The 26,169-nt window shown below is 44.3% G+C and overlaps 1 protein-coding gene across 5 annotated transcripts in view; it reads right to left on the bottom strand.

Annotated features, from left to right (window-relative positions):
* The window catches only part of LOC101941460 (NACHT, LRR and PYD domains-containing protein 3-like), a 235,641-nt gene that overhangs the window by 106,917 nt on the left and 102,555 nt on the right, over positions 1–26,169 (bottom strand). For all 5 annotated transcript variants that reach the window (XM_065591885.1, XM_065591884.1, XM_065591887.1 and 2 more), the window contains 3 exons: positions 25,503–25,673; positions 20,030–20,197; positions 12,218–12,406 (listed from right to left, as the gene is read on the bottom strand). In XM_065591885.1, the coding sequence (XP_065447957.1) occupies positions 12,218–12,406; positions 20,030–20,197; positions 25,503–25,673 (528 nt within the window). The remainder of the gene's footprint in view (positions 1–12,217; positions 12,407–20,029; positions 20,198–25,502; positions 25,674–26,169) is intronic.

The raw sequence follows: 26,169 nt of genomic DNA, 5'->3' as shown, positions 1-26,169 counted from the left end.
CAGGTGGATCTACCCCCAGTCGTATCAGGATTGGGAAATAGAGGAGTTGGGGAATAAGGGAAGAAATGTGTACGTGACAGCTAGAGAGAAAATTGAACAGTTAAATGCCAATTGGCTGTGCGTTCTGTCTAGATGCCAAGCCTCACGGGGAATGATTCGGGTGACCCATGTGAGTGATATTGTTAAGAAAAGAGACCAGGAAGGGCAGGGGCTAGTCTAGAAGCCCACCCTCCTTGCTAAATTGGTAATGAAACAAGCCTGAGCCCATGGGAAGAAATGGTTCAACAAGAAAAAAGGACTGGACCCAGAAAGCAGGCAGGCAACAGGGAAAGAAGTTAACTCTGTAGTTGCTGGAGAAAATCAAGCAGTGAAACTTGGTAGGAATGTCTGTAAGTAATCCAGGCAAGAGGTTATTTAAGTGGAATTATTCAACTATGAATAAGTTGGTCGAATTTGCTGAAGAACACTCCTGCCGTGTACAATCTGTGTTTTATAAGTTTGAGATGAATTGGTATTGTTTTAATTTGCAAAACCAAGAATACTTTTGCCAGACACAGGAAACTAGTGTTGTTTAATATGGTATTTAGCATTTAATCCTTAAGGTGACTTAATGCTTTACAAGATTTAAAATGTTTTAAATAAAGATCAAAGGTAGTGGCTGCAGCAGGGTAATCAAAGCCAGGAAAATAAAATATTTTAATTTGTTTTTGGGTAACAAAATAGCAGATAAAAAATCTGGTAAAGAGAGAGAAGGACAGTGCCCCTGGCTCTGTGTGGTCGAGCTGTCACTTTACTAGGGGTGCATGGAGATTTTGTAAGCAAAAAAGAAACAGTTACACCTTGTGTAGAAATTAATGTGACTAGTGTTGTGGAAGTTGAATTATGGAGGAAATGTGCATTTTCCCCAGAACATGTGCAGTGTATATTGTAGCAGGGGTAAAAGAAATGCAAACCTACCATGCTATTTAATTAAAATCATATTAGAACTCCAAAGGGAACCACAATAGGTTGTGTTGTCTTTTTCAGATCTCTGTGTTTTTGAAAACAGGAGTTAAAAGTTAATTGTGTCCTTTTGAGACAGAGTCTCTAAGCGGCTGATAACTTTGATCCAAAAGCAAGCCGAGAATGTCTGTGTTAATGCAAATTATCTAAATGATAAAGAGAGAAGCCATTGAAACCTGGGCTGCCTATGAAACAAATACAAGAAATATGGATAATTCCTCTGTTTTGCCTGCAATTAATAAGGGTATTTGTATAAAAAGGAAATATTTTAAGCAATGACTGACTGCCCCAGAAGGGGTAGACCTATGTTCTTTTTGTCTTTCAGAAAAACAGAGAAAACTGATGCCAGCTGAAAAGCAATCAACATACCATGCATTTACTGGCACAATAGGAATTATGTTCTGTGTTCTATGTCCTGTCTTGTGGTATTTGTCTTGTGGCCAGAATTGTTGTGTTTAATATTTTCATAGGACAGTCTAGTTCAAAATTAAATAGAAGGGTTAAATCAAAATGCAGATAATTGTTTTATTCAATGTGGAATACAAAGTGTTTGGATAATATCAGGAAAATATGATATACTAAAATCTAATACATTTGCTTAAGTAAGAAAAGAGACTTCATTGGCCAGATCATTTAATTGAAAAATTGTTGTTAAAATTTTGCATACCAACAGTCTTTGAAGCAAGGACATGAAAGGTTAAGCCACTCTCCATATTGCACATGGGATCCTTCTAGCTACCTCAGATTTCCAGTCAGAGGGCTGGGGAGGGAGGAAAGCTATTGGACACCAGAGGTTGTACGGAGTGGACTCCTCAAAAGTGGGTGTGCTTATCATGGCTTGTTGCACCAAAGCTCTTTAATAAAGTTATTTTACTGGAAGGGTGTATGTGGCATACATTGAATAATAAGACTAAAAAACTGTTTAATGGCAATATGTATGTGTTCATTGTGGGAAACAGGTGTGTGAGTGGAGAGTGGAAGTTTCCTTTGTAGGTTAAGGAAGCCAAGAAGGGGAGAAGGAAAAAGAACAGAACTGTCCAGAGATAAGATGCTGGCCCCGTTCAAGGACATTGCTCACGACTGGGACTTGGCTTGAGCCAACAAAAGAGGGTGGGGCTTGAATGTGCCCAAGCAGCTGTAAAATCTGCAAACACTGCCAGGCATTAATGAAATGTGTCAGGTTTCTTTTCTCACAGGTAAAAGAAACGTTACCTAAAGACCCTAGCAGCCCTGACATTTATTGAAACCAGGAGACTGAGTCTACGTAAGGTCCATCAACGAAAGACTGCTCTGACTCCACACAGGAAAGGCCTTTACTAAGTCCTGCTAACTACCAACACCGCTGTAAAGTGTCAAGGACTGACTGCCTGGACCCAGACTTCTCACTGCAAGAAAGCCCCTCCACCTCGAGATAATTCCACTCCTACTGTTGATCAGCCTGTCTTTTCTTTTGGTATTTCTTTTCCTCCTTCTGGACAGCAGGAGAAAAGGACAAGGTGATATGGTCGTAACCTCTCCCTTGTCCACTGACAGAGCTAACCTGCATTCAGTATTTGCTACAGAAACCAAAGCACTACAGGGTGATATGCTAGTAACCTCTCCCCTGTATGATGATGAGCCATGATTGCTTCAGGAAAGAAGAAGAAAATACTCATTCTGCTGAAATTGCCAAAGTCCAGGAATTCCTGACTACAAAAGACATTAAGAACTGACCCTGGTGAAGAAACAAAGAATTATACACTGGCAGGAAGAAACTTGTGGGACCCATGCTTGGGAATGTGGTATTGATTGGATTTTGGGGTTTATTCTACAGGCTGTGCCCTGTGTTTTTGGATGAGTACCTTCACCATGTATTGCCCTCCCTAACTGGATTTTAAATGACAAATACCAAAGGCACCTTGTTGCCACTGCCCCACCATTTCCTCCATTACACTATTACCCCTGTAACACATACAAATACAGACAATGCCATATATCTGACAAAATCCAATAGCCAAGGCCTTCACACTTTAGTGATTTATTTAAATATTGTTTGGAAAAAAATATTTTTAAGATTCAGGATATTCCATATAAGCGAACAATTGAGTGGGAAAAGACTGGTCAGAGGAGATAGAAGTATATGACATCATTACAATTGAGCTTCAAGAATTTGAAATTAAGGTTTTATAATGGGATTGATATAATGGCCATTCCAGGGGTCTGTAGTATGTCAGGGAGAAGGGGTCCTTATTGTTTTGGTTACCCAATTAGTAAATAATCAGAGTCATACTCAGAGAGTGTGTTCTGCCACTGGAAATTTTACTTGTACTGAAATGACCCAGAAGCTGTTGACAGAGATGGTACTGAATATCACTGAGGCTGGGAAGGCATTGCAGTGGGATCTGGCTTACTCAGAAATCCAGGATTTCCTGAATGACCAGCTAATGGCCATTCAGGGTGATCTCGAGCACCAGGCATGGCCCACTGCCCTTACAGACACTTCAGGAGTGCCATCTGATCTGTGGCCATGGAGACATACTTGGAGATTTTCTGGGTGGAGATGTGCACATTCACAGTGCTCCTTCCAAGCATACGGACAGGTTGGAGGGGTTTGGGCTCTCACATACCGAATCCTGCAAGGTCCGTGGGGAGGATGCATGTGGGATTGGATAATTCACCGAGACATTTGGGAAATTAGACTACCTGGTATGCCTAATTGATTTATAGTCAGTGCTCCTGGGATAACACCTGACATTTGGATGGGGTTAGGGAGTCAATGGACATTTTGGCCGTTAGAACCTCCACAGCTTCAGTGTCTATGTAAACTGAAGCCAGGGGAAGTTGTCACTGCTCATGACTACATTTGCTGGGAGGGTAGGGGACAAGGAACTACCCTGACAGGACACTTACTTTTTCAAGCTAATAACAGCTGTGTATATGTTGAAGCCACCACATTGAGTGATATACATTTTAATCTCACTACTGCTGCAGGCAATCATATTATTTACTGGCCTGCAGATAGAATTTTACAAGTAGCCCTTAGGTTTCAGATACCCTTCAACTGGACTAGCTTAGTACCTGATCGATTTCAAAATTTGCTTTCACTGTTACCAGAGATTCAAAGAATCCCTGAATTACAAGGGCAAATTCATATGCTTCAAAATATATATCAAGGTGAAAAGAATGCCTTTCATACAGCGTATAGAGTGTCTACTTTATGTATCAAGTATGATGTACTGTGCTTTGTGACTACAATTGTACAACAACCCCATCATATTATTACCATGGGAATGTTACTGCTTGTCTTGTTGTTATTTAGTTTAGGATTATGTTATTGTTGTTGTAAAGGACATGATAATAGTAATACCTTTCATGTCCATGCTAATCATGCATTGTCATTGCAGCCAATCAAAACCCCTAAGGTTGAAGCATTTGATGTAGAATCTGAAATCCAAGGTTTAAGGATGTTAGTTGTGCTAGAAGAACAAAAGAGGGGGGGATGTGGAAGTAGAGAAAGAACTGACAGGGATCTGAAGGGGATTTCAATGCAAACAGTTCCCTCTGTGAGCAACTGTCAGGCTAAGCTGTAACCATAATAATGCAAGATTTGTAGAAGCGAGGATTGTGTGAGGCGAGTGGGAAAGAACTGTGTGAGAAGTTGTTGCAACCTTGAGTTAGATAAGTATGGAATGTAGACTATAGTTTAAATTGGTGAGAAAAATTAGATATCAGGATGACCTATGTATAAACAAAATGCAACTGTTGCCCATTATTGTTTGTAACAAAAGGTATACATGCTTGCTGTAATTGTTTGTCAGAGGAGAAACTTGTTTAGCTCTCTCCTTCCATGCAATTGCTAGAGATAATAAAGTATCTGACTTGCTGCACCCAACCAAGGGAGTGAGAACTCTGGTTTTCTCCGACACCATGGAGACTTTGGTTTGCTAGTCTGTTTGCAGTTAGAGAGGGTGAAACAGCAGCAGTTTGACTTCTTTTATCAGTAGGTGGATTTTCATCCTTACACCAGAAAAGACTCCTCCTGCAGAGTCTATTACTGTATGTGGAAAGTCTTTTGATGCTGAGGAGTTCAACGCTATTAGAATTCCAAATCAGGACTTTTCAAAAACTCTCACAGGCTTTTGTTTAGTGGTTTCCATCCAAGATTTTAGCCTCAGCACCTTTTGAGTACAAGTAGCTCCTTGTGAGTTTGAAGGGTTTCTCCTAGTAAAGATAGTTTGGTATTTCACCTTCACATTGCCAGATCTCAAAAGGCTGTGTAAACTTTCTTATCCAGTTGGAAGCTCCTATCAGCAGCTAGACACTTAACTTGGTTCTGCAACATCTAATGGAACAGCTCTTTGTATCAGTGGCTACCTCATCCCTATACTTCCATTCAAGATATGTTGCTTTTTACAGTAGCGACAGTTCTGTAATACCATGGACAAACCTTACTGAATGAAGATAAACTTTACTGAATTAAATTTAATACCTTTGGGGTCCATTGTATTAAAGTGTAATTGTTTGTGTTACTGTGATGATGGCATATAACTTTGCTAGGAGGACGGGGTATGCTAATATAATTCCTCCGGTCAGCAGCTGTTTGAAGCCTGCAGAGGTTTGCATTTTCTAGTTCAAACTGGATTCTCCAGGGATCCATAGACAAAGAAAGGATTTTGGGATACATAATTTGTGTTTAAACTGATTCAGGGCCTTCTTTCTGATCCACCAAATGGATAGGACCTCTGGTCCATGGAGGGTCTCAATCCTTAGGGAAGGTTGGAAAGACTTGGCCTACTGAAGCCCCAAAAGACTGAGTTCTCATTCAGAACAAAAAGGGAGTGGTAAACTTGAGAGCACAGGAAAACCCCGGATGGGGTTTTGAAGGACTGCTCCTGCCGGAGCCCATATTGGAGGGGGTGATCTCTCTTACACTTATTAGCATGCATGTAAGTTCTTTAATTATTTGTAATATGTTTTCTCTATAGTGCTTTTAACTTCAGAATAAAATATGCTTGCTCAGACAGAACTGCATGGTAACTTATAACTGGGGCCATTACGCTGTGTATCATCTCTGAGGAGAGAAGTGAAGCAGACCTGCTTAGGCAGACTGTTGTTTGCTGGGAATAACACAGTGATGGCAGGGAACTGTGCAGCCTGAAAATACCCCACTCAGAAAGGAGAGGGACATGGGTCTCCGCCCAGGAAAGGCAATGGCCAGGGAAGTTGGAAGCCTAAGAGGGAGTGTCCTTGATGGATCACTGAGGGGAAATAACAGTGCAGTTCCCTGAACTGAGACAATTCCAATCAATTCCACCAGAAGGATCACTGAGTTAACTGTGTTATCTAATAAATCCGCTTTTCTTCAGCTTTTACCAGACAATGTGGCACTCAGAACTATTCCAGAATTCCTGCCTAATGGAGTTCTCCTTGTCATTTCTATCAAAACACCTCTCTCCTAACCCTACCATTCTACAGAGTGCAGCTGGCTCTGTCTGATATGTCTGCATACCTACAGGGCCATCAGATTCTCCCTGTGCAGGACAAAATCTGACGCCTTGTTCCTCTCCTGCGTTGGAAAGAATAAAGGTCTCAAAAAACTTCTAAGGAAAGATGGGTCAAATTTGCTAATCTAGAAGCCTACAGGAAGGCTCGAAAGACACTGCTGTCAAACCTCAGAACATGTTCAATAAGATCTGTCTCTAAATCTCCGCAGATAAAAGAGGTCTATAGAGTGAGCGCCTGACAATCTCTGTCTCTTATGACCAGACACTACAAGTAGATACATCTTCACCAGATGCTGTCTTTAGTCTCCAGACCTTTCAGTCTGCTGTTCTTCCTTGATCTGTCTCCTCATTTCATTCGGGTTTCCCTCCCCCCGCTTTTTTTTTTTTTTTTTTTTTTGCATAGGCTGCCTGATACTTCCCATCCCTCAGTCTCCAAACTAGTGGATTACAGAGAAGACATATTTGCAGTACGTTGTAATTATTTGTTACTTAAAATTAGAGTAATTTAATTTTCTTACTCAGGTCTTCAGATTTTACAAAGTTTAACCTTAATTATAAAATATGCAAGTATGTGTTGGGTGGGAGAGACAGGGGAGGGAGGGAAGTTGGGTGTTTTCAAGTTAAACCCTAAAATCCTAGGATCTTAAATTGTGACTCATGGACACAAATCAGGACTGCATTTGAGAAGGAAGCCCAGGCTCTATCCACAGTCTGTAGTGACCAAATGTTTTCAATCCCACTACAGGCAGAGATTGGGTTTAGTCACAGAGAACCCTTCTAAAACTACTGGATCCTAAATCCAGAGAGTGCCTCTTGATGACAGCAGGGCTCCAGAGGGGGGATTTGCTTTTAGGAGCACACCAATGCGAATGTGCATTTGAGTCAGGGCTGTCTCTTAGGGGGGAAGATACATTGTCCAGGTTGTCCTGGGGTAAAGCAAGCAGGAAACATAGTGTGTTTGATGAGCTTTACCTAAGTACTGCACTGAGATAACAGTCAGAGTAGACTCTAGAAGCTCATCTTCTAGGCAGCCTTAGCTATTCCCCAAGCCACAGGTGAACCTTTCTTGGCAGAGGTGCAGAGAATGCTTGGTTGATAACGATTGCTCACTGCTAGGTTGTCATTCCAGAGGCACTTATGCCAGTGTTGTTGAGAAGTAGAAAACAGCACATATTGGTGTAGTTAAGCCTATACTGCTGGTATGGAGTTCCACATGGTAGTCTAGATGAGCATATTACCAATTTGGATGTGGAGTCACTTCTTGCAGCTAAAATCAAATTACCCTACTCCAGATACTTTTAAGATAAAGTTAGATAAGTTTATGGAAGGAATGGTTTAATGGTAAAACATAGTAGTCAAGGAAAGCCAAGCAATGGTGGGTAAATAGTATAATGGCTAACGGGGTCGGGCTGGAGACTCTTGCCTATATGCTCGGGGTCTTACTGATCGCCACATTTGGGGTCGGGAAGGAATTTTCCTCCAGGGCAGATTGGCTGAGCCTCTGGAGGTTTTTCGCCTTCCTCCGCAGCATGGGGCAGGGATCTCTAGCAGGAGGGTCTCTGCCGATTGCAGTCACTAAAAACAGGATTGGGGACTTCAACAGCAGAGTCCAGGGAAGGGGTAAGGACGGTTTTATGGCCTGCAGCATGCAGGGGGTCAGACCAGATGATCATAATGGTCCCTTCTGACCTTAAAGTCTATGAGTCTATGAGTCTATGAGTGCACATAGAGCAGAATCTATGTATGTTGACAGATTAGATCTTAAATTACATTCTTAAACTGTCCAGAGGTTATTAGTCTGGAGGACATAATCAAAAAAAGCCATTCTCACAGCTTTGCTCTTCCCTTATTTTTTCCAGTTCATGCAACAGTTTGTCATCAGGCACTCCCTGAAAACACAGGCCACCCTTTATCAAACAGGATAACTAACCCCTTAGTGTGTTGTGGAAAGTCTGAGATAGTCCTTGTGGGAACTTACAGAGCAGGGCTAGTCAGCAGGGGCCTCATCTCAGAAACATTCAGGGGTTGGGGGGCAAAGTTGTGTCAGCATATACAACATTATATGTGGTTATATTGTATCCTACAGAGGCAGGGAGTAGATGACATAATGGAGCCTATAGACCTATGGAAAGTCTGGCAGGGAGCAGAGGCAACTGCCCCATAGCAAATGATGCCCCTGCTGGTAAGTATCAGAAGATGTAAATGTGTTTTTACAGCTTCACAGAAAGGTACAGATTTGGGGAGAGGGGAGAACCCAGGATCAGTGTTTTGGGCAGCTGTGCACACCGGGCTATTCTGATGTGTAAATTGAGCATTTGGATAATTGTCCAAGCCATGGGTGCCTCCTTCCATGGGGGAAGAGAATGATAAACCAGTGAGGCCTGTTTTGTTTTGTTTTTCCCCCTTGGACAGGATAATGTGCAAAGGGTTGAGACCTATTCCCTGGCTAGTGCACAAGGAGACAGGACCCAAATGCACATTGCACAGGAGTCACAAGTGCTTCTGTAAGAATAACCCAAGATGGGAACCTTCAAGCTGCAGCAGAATAAGCAGCTGGTTCCTACATGTCCTGTTCTTCTCCAAACCAGTTCTGTGGAGAGACTCACTGTGCTGGTCCCATTGTTCCAGGATAAGACCCCCAAAATCTAGACCCCCTCCAAAATGCCATAGAGATTGGCTGTTGCAGACCCGGTCCTCAGGGGATCTTTTGCCTTCTGTAATTTATTCTGTAACGCAGGTGTCATAAACAGACAGTTAAGGGTTAACTCCTCTTTTACCTCTAAAGGGTTAAGAAGCTCACATAACCTAGCTGACACCTGACCAGAAGGACCAATAAGAAAATAAGATATTTTAAAAGAGGGAGGAGGGAAATCAGTCTTTGTCTGTTCTGTAAGTTTGTGCTGGAGTGAAAGATCCAGGAATCAGCCTAATTTGTTAGGACCTGATTTGTGTCCTAACAGGGTAGTAAGTATTAGAGAAGGATTGTATTAAATTACTTTTATTTTCTTTTGTGACTTATTTTTGCATAAGAGGGAGAATCAAATTGGGTTTCTTTTGGATAATTAAGGTTTTGCCCAGAGGGACATCCTCTGTGTTTTGAATCTGTTGTCTGTGAGATTATCTTGCATGCTAATCTCACAGAGGTATCCCTTTCACCCTTTCTCTTTAATTAAAAAAGTCTTCTTTTAAAATCCTGATTAATTTTTCCTTGTTTTAAGATCCAAGGGGTTTGGATCTGGATGCACCAGAAATTGATGGGAGGTGAATCAGTCTCAATCCTGCCAGGAAAGGGGGATAAAGACTGGGGAAATATTTGGGGGAAGAGGAACTCCAAATGGTCCTTTCCCTGTTTATTGTTTAAATCATTTGGTGGTGGCAGCAACTAGACCTAAACTGGTAAATAAGCTTAAAGGAGTATTTCATGCAGGTCCCCACATCTGTACCCTAAAGTTCAGAGTGGGGTGACACCTTAACAGCAGATAAGCACAATACCCTCTTGAATTTCCTCTATGGTGTAAGGAAGAAGGAAGGGGTAGGAGCTGGGATAGTAGATCTCACAAGCCCAGTGTAGGGAGCTGCACTGATCCCAAATGCTCTGACAGCTCAGGAATGTGGTGTTATCTCAACTGCCCCAAACTCAGCTTATCTTTTATCAATTGGATGGGCCCGGAACTATGCAAATTCCCAGCTCACCAAGCTAAACATCTTTGGGTTACATAGGACATAGGATTTTAGGGTTTAACTTGAAAACAATACATTATGTCTATGTCACATCTGTAAGAAGTTCTGTCTTCTCGCTCCTGGCTGGGCAAAGCTGTCCAACTGTCCATAACCCATTCTGGTCTCTGATCTGTGTGTGAGCTCTCTCTCTTCCCTCACACTACATCCTCATTTCTCCATCCCTCTTTCCTTCCTCTCATTCTCTTCTCCCCACCCACAGTCTTGCTACAGGATACAGACCTTTCTGTAAGTACATCAAGTTTCCCCTCCCCCACTTCACACACAATTTTGTCTGCCAACTCCAATCTAAAATTAACCTTAGGACAGTACATCACCTGCTTCTCATAACCAGCAACTTGCCTGGTCGGTGATTTGCAGACCTCATATGTCTTTTTGTGGCTGTTGTCAATCAAGGGTTGGTGAGTGATGGTGGGGAGTGAGCTGTCACTACCACTTTCTGCAATGACCAACCGTCTCTGCCATACATTACAGCCAAAATGCAGGGGGGAGGGGTAGGAAGGGGCACTGAACCAGGCTCACATGCCACCCCTATTAGTTAACCTAGTACCTCCCTCTTCAGGTGCAGGATTGCTCTCTACAATGTGTGTTGTCTAGTGAAGAATGAAGATGTCCCAAGTGATCAAGATTCCATCAGTTTCATGTGGAGACTATTTAATGGGATATTAGATCTCACAGCAGATCTGTCAGAGCAACACAGAAGTGAAGCAGACACTCTTCAGTGGTGTGTCTTCCCTTTCCCTCTCACCAACAGTGAGTTACTTATCCCCCACCCTCCTACAACATATGAGGGAGAGAAGGGGCAGCTACCACAAGGGAGAGGAACCACCATCACTATAAGATTTTCTGCAGGAACGTGGGATGGGGAGAGAAACCACCAGTCACCGATTGCCACTGAAGGGTCCTGGAACGGCTACATCTCCTGTCACCTATTGCAGTGAGGAACCAGTGAGCTGTAGGTCTCACTCCTCAGGAAGGGATAGGAAGCTACAGTCACACTGAGCAGGGGAAGTGTAGTCCAGTGGGGACTCATAGAGCAAGGGGGAGGAAAGGAAAGTGGATATGGTGGTGGTTGCTCTGAGAAGGGAAATCATTGACACAGGGGGTATTTGAGTGCTGCTGGGAACTTCTCTTCTCTGGAGGGTGTGTAATGGGGAGTGGCACCTGCTCATCACCAAGAGAGAAGGAAGAGGCTAAACAACACTGATGGTGGGAATAAAAGAAGAAAACTACTAACCCTGAGATGAATTGTATCCATCTACATGCTGCCAGGCAGAGCTTCGAAGCTTTGTTTGTGGTGGGGATAGATGGCAGCAGAAGCACCTCAGCCTTCCAGGCAACAAATCTGATGTTCTTGGGAGAGAATGGGGGGTGTGGACATTAGAGGTTAGTGGCATTAATCCCAGTGGTGAACAACTCCTGCAAAAGGAGGTTGATTTTGCTGTTCATTCTGCTGGTGCTTCTGGGGCAGATTTTCAAGAGAACTCAGCTTCCAGGGTGGAGTTTTTTGAAAATTTGGGCAAAAGTGTTATAGTGGGGGCTGCTAAGTATTGAGCTCTGAATATCTGACCTCAAGTCCCTAGAGTTTCCCAGGTTCTCACACATATGGAGGTGGGCCTTTCTGCCTTGAGAGAAGAAGAAACACACAGAAATGCATTGAAACAGAAAAAAAAAACAGATTTCCCCAGAGAGTTTTGGGGTTTTTTAGAATGAGACCAGCATTGGCATCTGCTCTCACCTGCCCTGTTTGTAACCGTAAACACACAATCCCATCCCCAGCAGGCTGCACTTCAAAGGGTATTTTTACATTTATATTTACATTTTCAAACCTGGTAGGCTGGGTACATATTGTGAGTCCTTCCTAGAGTGCTGGAGAGACATTAAATTTTCAGATACTCCTTGTAACTGCAGAGCAGAGACCAGCTACGCACCCTGTCGAGCACTTTACAACAAGGACACCCGTAAATGCATAAAGAAGGCCAAATGTTACTTACACCAGAGTCTCTAATTTGCAGTTTGGGTGTGTCAGCCCCTCACACAGCAGCCGCACTCCAGCATCTCCCAGAGATTGATTACAATTCAGGTCCAGCTCTGTCAGGCTCTGGCTGGTTTTGAGAAAAGCGGCGAGATCCCCACAGCCAGTAGCTGTGATACTGCACCCATACCTAGAGGACAGCCACAACCTGCAGGAGAGAGAAAGGCAGACAAAGGGGATCATGGTGTTAATCAGGCTCTTCACAGCTGTTCTGACAGGTGGCCCCACCCACCAGCCCCTCTGACTGACCAATCAGCATTAGGGTGACCAGACAGCAAGTGTGAAAAATCGGGACAGGTGGTGTGTGTGTGTGGGGGGGTAATAGAAACCTATATAAGAAAAAGACCCAAAAATCGGGACTGTCCCTATAAAATCGGGACATCTGGTCACCCTAATCAGCATCCAGAATGAGTCAGAAATCCTGCTACAGATTCTGTCCCAAGCCCTACCCCTTGTCCAGTGAGAAACAAGTAGTGTGTGGGACTTCCTGTCTAAACTCCACCCCTTGCCCTTTGCCCTTCACCAATCAACAGGGAGAATGGCCTAGATACCTCGAACCTCTGCCACTGACCAATGAGGAATAAGGTTTGGGGGTAAAACTTCCTTCCTAAGCACCGCCCCCTCACCCTTTCCATTGACCAACCAGAATTCAGAAAGGGTAAAAAGTTGCCCTTTAAGTCCTGCCCACTCCACACTGATCAGCCCCAGGATGGTGTGACCCAATCAGAGCAGCCCCATCGCTACAGGGAGGCTGTAGGGGGATCCCCCTCCCCAGGCAGCTGGGCCAGGCTCAGAGCAGGAGGAGCTGGGAGATCCTGCCCCTCTGCGACCCTGGCACTAGCTCTGCTGCTGTCTTGCAGGACACAGCCATCTCCTGTCTCTGCCCCCAGCTCTGAGCCTCAGGCCTGGTGAGGGGAGGCAGCTGCGAGGCCCAGCACTGGCAGCATCACACCCACCTTCCACTGAGACCAGGGATCAAAGTGGGAAGAAGATCCCCCTGGCAGGGGCTTCCCCAGGGTTTGGGGAGGGAAGAGCCCCTGAAAGGATGGTGACTGTGTGACCCTGTTGGCAGGGCCTGTTCCAGAGTCTCTGATGGGGTTATTAAAGGAGAAGTTCTGTTGTTTTCTGTAACCCTCCCTGCAGAACCTGGGCTCCTAATGGAGCTGCCAGCCAGTTGAGTGGGTAACCGTGGCAGCAGACTGGTTATAATCATGTGCATGTGAAGGACTACCCACAAGCATAGCTGTCTTTGCCATCTGTCAAGGCTTCACAGGGAGCCCCCTGCACACCCAAGTATGAGCCCTCCCCACCCTCAAAAGCTGCTAAATCTTGTCCACATGTCGAGACACCCCTCACTGGGTGTGTCTGTCACTTGCATGGTCTCCTTCATCACCTCATTTGCCTTAAAATATTCAGAGGTGTAGCCGTGTTAGTCAGCAAAAACAAGGAATCCTGTGGCAACTTAAAGACTAACAAATGTACTTGGGCATAAGCTTTCATGGGCTTATGCATCTTCATGCATCTCACGAAGTGGGTTCCAGCCCACAAAAGCTCATGCCCAAACACATTTCTTAGTCTTTAAGGTGCCACAGGATTCCTTGTTTTTTCTTAAAAATATTGCTACTTTGCCAAACAGAGAGGGGAACTCCAACATTTGGGAGAGAAAAAAAGCCCCTGAATTTGTACAAGGGAGAGAAGCCCACACTCCTTGGGGAGCCCACGGAGTCTGTAAGGGTTTCTAGAGCCCCCAAGATATTTTGGAAGTAGGAAGAGAGGAGCCTGCAGTGGGTGTGATAGGAGAGATTTTAAGATTGGGTTGAATAGGGGGAGAAAATGGGTAACCATGGCAGCAGTCTGGTTATGACCATGTGTACTTCAAGGACCACCCACAAGTATGACTGTCTTTGTCCCCCAAAGCCTCACAGTGGGTCCCCTCAGCCCTCCTCATGCTACATGAGCCCCCTCAGCCCTAATAGCTGCTAAATCGTGCACATATATCGAGACACCCCTTCCAGCAGAACTGTCACCTGCACAGCCTTCTTCATCACCTCATTTACCTTAAAATATTGTTACTCTGCCCAATGAGGAGGTGTGACCGGACCCCCAGGGTGCAACCCATGAGTGTGGGACCGCTGTGTCCCCTTTACTGACTATTTTGGGTTGTTTCTCACAATGCCTTACTGGTAGCAAGTAGCAAACCCCTCCAGGTTCCGTTATCACTCAGGACAACCGCATGTGGAGCCCCCCCCAGCCAGCTAGATTGCATGAATTCTCCCAGAGCCACTCATGAATCACACAGAGAAAGGCACCAGCCAAATCCCCCCAGCTCCCAGACTCGTACATAGGAATATACTAGGGATGTAAATACTGTTTAAAAAGTTAAGCATTTAAACGATAAAAATTATATCATTTAAATGGTTAACTGGTTAAATGGAGAGGGGCTGGGATCACTCTGACCAGCCAGGCATTGCAGAGGCTGGGGCCAGGGTTCGGCTGGCATAGCATGGCTGGGGTATGTCCGGGGTCTAATGCGGCTGGCACTGGGGCCGGGGGCCAGCCAGGGACCAACGTGGCTGGGGCCAGGGTGCGGCCAGTGCGTCTGGGGCTGGGGTCAGGGCTGGGGTCCGGTCGGGGTTAGGGCATTAATGGTTAATGTGGGTTAACTGGTAAGCCTAATGCTTACCGGTTAATCTTTTACATCCCTAGTATATACCGTCTTGCACTGCTCAAGACCCTTTCTTGAGAAATGCAAGTTTATTAACTGATTCACCACTTCATCAATGGAATGTGGACATCCACCAGCCTTTGTAACCTGAGCAGATTTACCCAGCACTTCAGTCAAGCTCACTGGTAAGGATAAACATTAAACTAAGTTTATTGATTATAAAAGATAGATTTTAAGTGATTATAAGTGATAGGCCAAAAGTCAGAGTTAGTAGAACAATCTAAATCTTTAACCTTAAAACACTAGGCAGTATTTAGAGAAAGCAGTTTTCTCACCCCACTGGATGTTAGAGTTCATAATACATGGGTTACACCCTTGAAACGTGGGCCAGTCTCCTCTGTTAGAGTCTTCAGTCTTCTGAGCATCGTTGTTGCTTGCATCGTAGGTGGGGGGAGGAGAAAAGGTGAAGCATGGGGCCACTGTGTTCTGTTTTATACCCTTAGTCCATATGCTTGGAAAACATAAGTCCAGGCATCTCTGGTGGGCACTGCTGAGTCACCAGGCAAAGTTGAGCAATTCCCCTGATGTGGCTTTGTGCAAGTGAGTCATTGAATTGTAACTCCCTTGCTGGATAATGTCTGTTAATTGTTATTGTCTTTGGGGACCTAGTATTTGGGCGTTTCCCAAACCCACAGCATATTTTAGTGACCATACAACACAATTTTTATAACTTCATATGCATTAATGATATAAAAATTTAGATAGAACAGTGGGTTTCAGCAGATCATAACCTTTCCCAAGATACCTTTCATGGCCTGCTTTATATGTAATATCACAATTATATACACATAATGAATATAGGGGTTACAGGGCGCTACCCCAGGGTGCAGAGTGTCACAGGAGGGGAACCTCAACATTTGGGAGAGGAAAAAGCCCCTGAATTTGTACAAGGGAGAGAAGCCCCCATGCCTCTGGGAGCCCCTGGAGTCTGTAAGGGTTTGTAGAACCCCCAAGGTATTCTGGAGGTATGAAAAGAGGAGCCTGCAATGGGAGGACAGATTCTAAGATTGGGTTGAACAGAGGAAGAAAAAACCCCAAAGGTGTATGTGGGAATCTGAGGGGATAAACCCTCATTTGGGAAGCGGTGAAGAGAAGAAGGCATTCAAGTTGAAGCAGAAGAGAAGAACACCGCGAGATTTAAAGGCTAAAAGAGAGATAGAGACAGAAGACACCTGAGAAAGTGAGAAGAAAGAAACCCCAAAGTGTAGGGAGGACATGTGAGGGGAATGGGCCTCACTTGGTATTAAAAGGAGACCACCTTTGCCTTAAAAATATTGTTACTCTGCCCAATGGGGAGGTGTGAAGGGATCCACAGGGTGCAACCTGTGAAGGGTAGTGAAGGGAGTCCTGAAGGGAGTAAGGAAAGACACCCCCCCACACTCCCACACCCTGATATCTTTGATGGAAGAGATAAGGCTAAGGCGGGGTAAGGAAATACCCACCACGGTGCAGAGGAAGGCAGACCTCCAAAGAAGAGCACTGAAAGGGGGAAAACTGTAAAGGAAATAGGGGAATCCCCTAGAAAGTAATATGGGGAACAGAGGAGAATTAATAAGGATACAGGGAGCAAGACAGAAAGAATTAATGAAGCATGGAGGGAGTCTCTAGGGAGCAGCAGATGGAAAACAGAGAAGATGGAGTGAGGGGAGAATGGCAGGAAAAAGAAAATGGCTAAATTTGATATCTGAAATTTAATATCTGAGCAAAGAGCGAAACAACAGAACAAATAAAAGATTTTTAAAAAGGGAGACAGAGTGGCACTTTGATTTTTTAAAATATTTTATAGTAAGTTTGATGCCAAAATATTGCACTAAGATACACGCTCCCTATATGTTGCCAAGTGTTCAAAAATCACGAGTCAGGCTGCAAAGTGTCTTAAATGGAGCATAATCATGTGACTGTCTTAAAAACCAACTCAAGTTGATGCTGGGTTTTAGAATATAGTTGTGTATGTATCTGTTGGCAATTAATTGTATTTATTTAGGGTCTTGTGGTTTTGATGCACTTCTATATTAACAATATGTAATTTGAGACACTAGAAAGTTTTCCTAGTGCAGAACTCCAGATGAACACCATGAATGCTCTTATTATTCTAATTGCATAGACTTTCAAATATACTGCGAATGGCTTCTGACATTTCAAAAATGTTTGGGAGATGGCCACCCTTCACCTCCAGGCAACCCCACCTGCATTTTGTTTTGCTGCTTCATAACTTTCAGATGTTTGTTTGGTCTGGTCTGGTCAGTAGACACAGCTTTTTGAATTTTTCTGACACACTTCAACAAATCGTGGTCAAAAAATTCAGCAGTAGTACTGGTTCTAATTTTTAAATGCTGATTGTTAAGTTTGTTATTGTTTAAAAACCATAACCATATAAAAGAGAGGCTGTGTCCAATCCAAAAGGCACATTTCTGAGGCCAAAAACCACAAGAGAATGGGCACAGCTGTCTGCAGGAGAAAGGAGGATCTTGTAGTTAAAGCCCTGGCTCTACCACAGACTCCCCCATGTGACTTTGGGCAAGTCACTCTACCCTTATGGGTCTCAATTTTCAATCTAAAAATGGGAATAATTATATTTCCTTCCCCCATCCTTCGTCTTTCTGGTCTCTTATAGCAGGGTGATGCTATAGTTAAGGTTTAGACCAGGTTTCTGTTTAAAATTCAATTCTTCTAACTGTTCTAAAATCCACAGGGTTACTCAGATTGCCTTGAAAGTTGGTGAGTCTCATGAGTGCCTGGGATTCTGTATGTGTTCCAAACTTTTAGATGTTTGACCATCCCAAGGGAAATAACAGCTTTTCTTAAAGATGGCAGATTTCAGCAGCCTTTTTGTGCTCACAGGGTATGTCTACACTGCAGGTTGGCCTGTGCCTGCTGGTTTGGGCTCCGGGCTCTGATTTGGCCTTTAATTGCAGTGTAGACTTCTGGGCTCTGGCTGCCAACCTGATCTCTGGGATCCTCCGACCTTGAAAGTCCTAGAGCCCGGACTCCAGTCAGAGCCCGGAAATCTACAGTGCAATTAAACAGCCCTCTCAAGATCAAGTCAACTGACACAAGTCAGCAGCGAGTTTCTAATTGCAGTGTGGACACACCCACAGAAAGCGATCAAACCAGGGCTCAGATCATTGCACCAGGGTGTCCAGGAGTTTGCATTACTCTTAGACTGTGGCTTCAGGGATATGGTGACTCCAGCACTGCAATGATCAGAATCCAGAGAGAGAGAGAGAGAGAGAGAGAGATCTTACCCGGCATAGGTTACCAAGAGCCAGCTGAGATTCCAAGGAATTCTAATGAACCTGGATGGAGTCAGAAGAGGAGCCTGCCCTACTGAGGCATCAATTAAAAGGTGACTTTTGTTTTAGTCAGTCACCACCATAGCACTGCAACACTCCATCTCAGGACATGCGACCTCAGCAGCACCATCCACCTTGGGAAGGTGCCAGGTGGGAGGTTGGCTTAGAGGAGTTTGTGAGCATTAGGATGCAGGAAATTGGGTTAATAATGTTTCTTAAGTATTTGATCATCTTAATCCCTTCCTGCCCCTGATCCTATTTTCCTGTGACCAATACAGTTCACCTTTCTGTTATAGTGTTATTTTTGGTCTGTCATTAATTTGCTGAGGTTTATTTTATTTACTCTATTCTCCCCTGTACACTGGGCTTTACGCTTCTTTCCAGTTTGAAGTATTATCATGGCTCTATCAAAGGATAGCCAGCCTGTGCATTGGGCACAGTGCAGAGTCTCTTTGAGTGGAGACACCAGGAGTCAAAAAAGATAAAGAACCCAGAACCTGACCTGTGCGAGGAGTGGAAAGAAAATACCCAAAATAAGCGCCTGGGAGAGAAAAGGGAAGAGGGGCTACATATTATTATAACAAAAACAAGTTTTAAAACCCAGAGACATGTTTAAAAGAAAACCTGAAAGAAAGTTAAAAGAAAAATAATGTAGCTAAAAGTTGTTTTGTTAAGTTAGTCAGGGATCAAAGTGGAGTCTTCGGTGACCATTTAAAGTAAAAGTCACTTTAGTCACAGCTTGAAGTAAAAGAAGAAAAAGCCTTTCATGCTGATTTCTATGTTTTTTGAAAGTGAACACTGCACTCACAGGAAGTGAGTCCTCATTTAAGAGTCAGATCCAAAGTGTTTTGAAAGTAAAGAACTCAATGATCAAACTCATTCAACAGCAGAGCTGAACAAAAGTCAGATTTTCCATCGAGCAAGGAAATTCCAATTATTTTAACATTTTTTTTCATCCCAAAGCGTGACAAAAAGATGAGGTGTCAATTTTTTCCCCCAGAATCTCAGAGACCTGGGATGAGTCTTCTATCTTGAAAGCAGAGAAAAAAGAGCAGAAATGTACTGAAAACGGAAGAGCCACAGCTTTCCCCAAAGGGTTTGGTTTTTTTATAACGAGTCCAACCTGGCACCTGCTCTCACCTGCCCTGTTTATAACTGTAAACACATATCCCCATCCCCAGCAGGCTGCACTTCAAAGGGTGTTTCTTCAAACTGGTGCTAGCTCTCAGCTGGGAGAACGTTCAGCCCCAGCCCTGGGAACATCAAAGTGAGAAGCCACCATGGCTGGGGCTGAAGCATAAATCCAAATTGAGTATTTCTGCTCAGATGGGGAGGTTGAGAATCCTCAGAGTCTTGGGGTCTCTTTTGTTTTTATTAGTTATATATATGAACATTCAAGGTGTCAAAAATTATTAGAATGATCTATAAAATAGGCTGTTAGCTGAAGAGTAACAGTGACCCCTTTTTAATAAATACATTTTATTAAAAGTTGTATATATTTACATATATATTCCCCAAACACCAGGGGCTGAGGATCTAATTTTTTGGTGTGGGCTCAGCTTTACTTAGTCTTCATTTTCCAAACAGGGCAGGCTGGGTGCATGTTTTGTGAGCCACTGACACACGTGCTGGAGACACTGAACTCTCATCTTCTCCATGTAGCTGCAGGGAGCAGACACCAGCTACGCACCCTGTCAAGCTCTTTACATAGAGGACATCTGTAAATACACAGAGGAAGCCAAACATTACTTACTTCAGACTCTGTAATGTGCGGTTTTGTTTCAGTCCCTCACATAGCAGCTTCACACCGGCATCTCCCAGTTTACGTTGACCCAGTTCCAGCTCTGTCAGGTTCTGGGTGGTTCTGAGAAAAGCAGCAAGATCCCCACAGCAAGCGTCTGTGAGATCACCAAAAGTCAAGCTGCAGGAGAGAGAAACACAGAGAAGGGGGATCACAGAGTGAAGAGGGCTCATTAAAGCTGTTCTGACAGGCAGCCCTGCCCAATCAGCATTGAGAATGGGCCAGAAATTCTGCCCTGGGCCCTGTCTCAATTTCTACCCCTTAGCCAATGAGTAACCAGTGTTGGGTGGATCTTCCTGTTTAAGCCCCACTGCTTCCCCTTGAGAGATAACCAATCAGCATTGAGAATGGCCCAGATATGTCAATCCCCAAAACTCTGCCATTGACCAATGAGGAATAAGATTTGCTTTAAGGCTTCTTCCCCATGCAGCCGTCCAGTCCTTTCTACTGAACAACCAGAATTCAGGATGGGAACTAGATCCCTTAAGTCCTGCCCACTCAGCTCTCAACCAACCACAGCCCCAGGATGGTATGGCCCAATCAGAGCAGGCCCATCGCTACAGGGAGGCTGTAGGAGGAGCTCCCTCCCCAGGCAGAGAGACAGGATAGAAAAGATGGATGAAAGATGGGTTTTGTTGATGTTTTTGGAACACTGTATTGCCGGTTATTTATGTGTGGATGCTTTTTTGCTGGCAAGTCGACCACTACACCTGCTGCTTGGACCCTGGTTTACGATCTGGTCAGGGATGTTAACTGAGTGAATCTTTTCTTCTTAGACAAGGCAGGCTTGGATGAATACAGCATAGCTGACTTCAGGATTTCATGAAAAGCCAAAAAAGTAAGAGAGAGAAGAGAAGGAAAGGAAAGGGGGACAGAAAATAATACAACAAGGGAAGGGAAAACAATGCAGCATCTTATGTGCTTCTTCAGTGCTGGCAGTTTGATACCCCACAGCTGGACTGAGGATTGGATGTCATGATAATGCGATGACCTTCAGCACTCACAGGTGAAAACAAAGTTCCTCGAAGAAGTTTAAGGCCAGCCATCCTTCCTCTCAGGAAGAAAGTCCTTTAGCTGAGCCGAGGTGAGTTGCAGTGCTGGCAGTTTGGAAGATGAGCTGTGATGCAAGGTGGGATGGAAGATGAGAGGGGGAGCTTATCTGAAGTGATCTGAATATTTTTTCCCAAAGTCTCTTTTTAAGGAACTCAAAAGTGGGAAAAGCGGGCATCATAGTTCATCTCTCTTATCATTTTGTCCAACAATTAGGGCTAATATCCGTCACACCAATTTCTGGCCCCACATCATCTGTTTTTCACAAGTATAATTTCAACAGTCCTTGGATTATATCAACATGGCCTTTTTGGTTTAAATTAATCTGTTTTCTCTATCTGGTTTTCTTGCAACTCTGGAAAGATTCAACATCGTAAACAGCTTGGCCTATTTTTCGTGGTTGTTGTAACATCTTATGAACTCTCACATACTGTTTACATTTGAACTCAAGTAGTATATCCCTCAATAGTATTCCATCACCATGCATTTTTTGACAGGTTTCCATGCCCCATTTAGGGCTTATATCCCGCCTTCCCACCCCATTTCCGTTGGCACCGAAGTTTGGCACCGTCGGCCATTTTGAAAAAATGTTATGTTTGACTAGGGGAAGTGTTGTGTGTGTTTGTGCTTGGGTACATAGAGAAAAAGGTTTAAAGAATAGAGTGAGAGAGTTTAAAGATGAAAAAAAGAAAGTTTGAGTAAGGTTTAGAGAAAAAAGGAAAGAAAGATTATTTGGGGAGGTTGAGTAAGGAAAGAGGATGGTAAAGACCTAGTTTGGTAGGTTATTCAAGAATAGAAAGAGAGGAAAAAATAAAGCAGTAAGAGAGTCTGTGTTACTGAACACATGCAGAGCGAAACATCCTACCCCCGCGACTGTTGGTAGTGAAATGATAGCTGTTCTGGGCGGTGAGCCTGGGAGCTAGCCCCTCCTTAGATATAGTTTTGCATGTTTTGTTTTATTTTACTTGGTAATTCACTTCGTTCTGTCTGTTACTACTTGGAACCACTTAAATCCACTTTCTGTACTTAAATCGACTTTCTGTACTTAATAAAATCACTTTTTACTTATTAATTAACCTGGAGTACGTGTTAGTACCGGGGGGGGTGGGAGGGGCAAACAGCTGTGCATATCTCTCAGTGTTATAGAAGGCAAACAATCTATGAGTTTACCCTGTATATGCTTTATACAGGGTAAAACGGATTTATTTAGGGTTTGGACCCCATTGGGAGTTGAGCATCTGAGTGTTAAAGACAGGAACACTTCTTAAGCTGCTTCCAGGAAAGCCTACAACTGTTAGGGGACGTGGTTCAGACCTAGGTCTGGGTTTGGTGCAGGCTAGTGGGTCTCGCTCAAAGCAGGCAGGGCTCTAGAGTCCCAAGCTGGAAAGGGTAGGAAAGCAGCGGCAGAAGTAGTCTTGGCACATCAGTTGGCAGTTCCCAAGGCGGTTTCTGTGATCCAACCCGTCACAAGGACACTCAGCAAATGTTGCAGGGCCTGTGGATTGTTGTACCTACCCTACATTTCCTAGTGCTGCTTTCTGGAGCAGGTGCATAGAGTCTACAAATTATAGCATATGTGTGCACTTAGTCACTATTTTTGGTTTGCTGCATTGCCTGATTTAAATGGTTGTATCCTGCATTGTTAGCAGCAACACCCTGACATTTGTAGATGCTATGACAGAGGGTCAGCAGCTCCTACTGCCACTTCTCCTACTCCCATACAGTTTCTGGGCCTGGCGGCCCACAATGGATCATAAAGGACACCAGTAGCTTTAGGTGCCTGTGCTCATGCAGGTGAGAAGTTGGATTTTTTTTCTTTTAATTCATTTCTTCAATCATGTTTGTGAGTCTCTTAGACAAAGTTTGTTTAAATTTTGTTATTTTTTCAGTAGTTTTTCTGTTTCATGATTTGTTTAGTAGCTGAGCTCAGTTTCTCTCTATCCTGTGTTTTCCTTTAGGAGATGACAGTGCTCTGGGCCCACAGGAAGAATATCCTTTGGAGTCCTTCACGCACCCCATGCTCACCGAATTTCTCTCCCACCTGCTATACTGGAATCCCTTGGGATGGAAGGATAGGAGCAATCAGAGGGTGATGGAGAACCATGGAAAAGCAAGAGGATTTAGTTGAAGTGTGGGAGTGCAGAGGGTAGGGTTCATGCGGATGTTAATTTGTTAAGTATTACCATGCTCTGTGTTCTCTTTAGCTGATCTCAGCAGTGCGGAAATTGCTGCTGAGCCTGTCAACAGAGAGCCATTGTGCATTGGGGGGTGTCTGTGTCCATGCCCATGCACCATGGCCATGCTCACTAACCTGTGGTTTAATGGTATTATGTTTTTCCACAAGAATTCCCAATGGACCAAACATTTTTTTTTAAAGTTGACACGTGTTTGAAGTTCTGATGTTATAATGTTGTAATTCTTGTTCATTTTGTCTTTGTTATTCTAAGGGGGAGTGTTTGTGGGCTGGTCCGAGCAGAGACCAGCCCTTCTCCCATCAGCTGCTCTGGGGCTGGCATGAAGCAGGGATACAAGTGGCAGAGCTCACTGAAAAATGGAAACAAATTTCTCTCGAATATTTTGCTTAATACTCCATCAATTTTTTTCATCAAAATTATGACATTTTCCAACTAACTCCAGTGAGCAACTTGACAGGTGATAGGATCAACTTCATCGAGTTTACGGCCAGAAGAGACCATTAGCTCATCTAGTCTGCCCTCCTGCACATCACAGGCCGTTACATTTCACCCACATACCCCTGTGTTGAGCCAAGTGATTCTGAGTTATCAAAGTGGCCACAGAAGGATGGGCAGGGGTAATGTGGAACTGCAATGGGAAAAGACTCATTGCACGACAGCAGCTTCTCTGCCAGTGCTTGTGCTGAAACAGCGCAGAGGGACATGGAGGTGGAAAATATGTGATTGCATTTCCTCTGAGCAGGTTAAACACCAAAGGTGATGGGATCCCTTGTGCACTGCTGTACAGACGTTTGTGTGTGGTTGTGTGGTGCTACAGATCTGGTGGGGAGCTGAGCTGTTGATGCCCAGGCCAAAGTCTCAGGGATTGATTTATCCATCCAGCACCTTGCCGCACAACTGTGCTTCTCAGGGACAATCCCACTGGAGAAGCCCAGGATCGTACTCTTTAGCACTGGAACAGTGGGTTCTCAACAGCTAGAACTCAACAGCTGTAGAACTTGTTCTTAGAGGGGATCAGACTGAGTCTTGGACTGGCCATCTTCAAAGCAAACTGCAAGATCACCTCTTTACTAAAGCCTTTGCCAAGAACAACATGAGGGTCAGCATGAGATGGAGTTGGTGTAATAAGAGGAAAGATAAAGAATAAGAGAAAAGAAAATGGGATGGGTGTGACACAGAGAGCCCTTGGCAAAAGGTCCCTTGTTCTTTGCAAACAGCTCTCACCTCAGATCTGACAAACATAATACACCAAACACATCTTATAGGATATTTATCCATCAAGTATAACGTGTAACATTTCGACAGAGAGCTGTGTTGTCTACCCTTGCCACATCCCAGAACAGCCAATAGAAAACAACGAAAGACAATGGTAAATGATCAAAGCTTGGAGATGAAAAAGAACCTTACAACAGGCAGGGGATTGCCATGGCTATGAATACAGCAGATGACGGTTCTCAGTATAACAGAGTGTGGAGAAAGGCACTCTGTATTCATTCACTAAGGAAACCGCTTGAGGAGTTGTGGAGGGTGTCCTGAATGTTTGGATCCTGGTTCTTATGAAACCAGCTAGTTCTGCAACACACTAAACTTTTTTGGGAAAACCTACTTTATTAGCTGGGAAAGGTAACTACTTACTGGTGTAGACCTGGGTTCATGGATTTATGATTTTGTTTTCTGTTGTAACCAGTTGTTTCCATCACTTTCTCTCATTTCTAGATAAATCTTTATTCTTTCTTAAATAAACCTACTTTTGTTTTATTACAAAAGTTCACAAGTGCTGTGTGGTGTACCAGAGCGGTGATTTAATGTAAATCTGGTAAACTGGGGTACACGGCAACCTTTGAGTGCAGAGTATCTGGTACTTCTGTGAGTAGCCAGAGTCAGGGGCTGGGTATCACAGGATAACTATTCAAAGGGACTCTGATTAGGGTGCCCACTTGTCAGCCTGTAAGGCAAAGCTGGGGTTGGTGGTGTTAGGCAACTGGTGCTCAGCTACTACTAGTCAGACTCCCTCTTGCTGTAGGCAGGGGGCAGCGAGGTGACTCTCAGTCCCTGAGAACCATCAGACTGGGGCAGAGAGAGAGAAAAGCCCTTTTGTCCCCTCCACCATCTCTCAACCTGTCAAGTGCTTTACATAGAGGACACCTGTGAATACACAGAGGCGGCCAAACGTTACTTACCTCAGTCTCTGAAGTTTGCAGTTCGGGTGTGTCAGCCCCTTGCACAGCAGTTGCACTATGGTATCGTCCAAATCTCCAAACCTCACTTCCAGCTCTGTCAAGCTCTGGTTGGTTCTGAGAACGGTGGCAAGATTCTCACAGGCAGCGTCTGTGATTTCACACGACTTCAAGCTACAGAGGAGAGAAACACAGAGAAGAGGGATCATGCTATGAATAGGGCTCATCACAGTTGTTCTGACAGGCGGCCCTGCCCACCAGTCCCTCTCCCTGACCAATCAGCACCCGGAGTGAGCCAGGACCCCCACTGCACCCTCTTTCCCAAGCCCTACCCTTTGCCCAATGAGGAACTGGTGTTGGGTGGGACTTCCTGCCTAAACCCGAGCCCTGGCACTTCATTCTTGACCAATGAGCACTGTGAATGGCCCAGACACCCCAATCCTTAAACCTCTGCCATTGACCAATAAGGATTAAGGTTTGGGGTAAGACTTCATCACTAAGCTCCGCCCCTCAGCCTTTCCACTGACCAGCCAGAATTTAAGGGGCAGCCGTCTGGTCACCCTAAGTCCCACCTACTCAACTCTCAGCCATTCAGGCTGGACTTGGCACTGATCAGCCCTGGGATGGTGCAACCCAATCAGAACAGGCCCATCGCTACAGGGAGGCTGTA

This window comes from Chrysemys picta, chromosome 4 (genome assembly GCF_011386835.1).
Source record: "Chrysemys picta bellii isolate R12L10 chromosome 4, ASM1138683v2, whole genome shotgun sequence".
NCBI classification, from domain to species: Eukaryota; Metazoa; Chordata; order Testudines; family Emydidae; genus Chrysemys; species Chrysemys picta.
The sequence above is the reverse complement of the archived record's forward strand: the minus strand, read 5'-3'. Positions and strand labels throughout refer to the sequence as shown.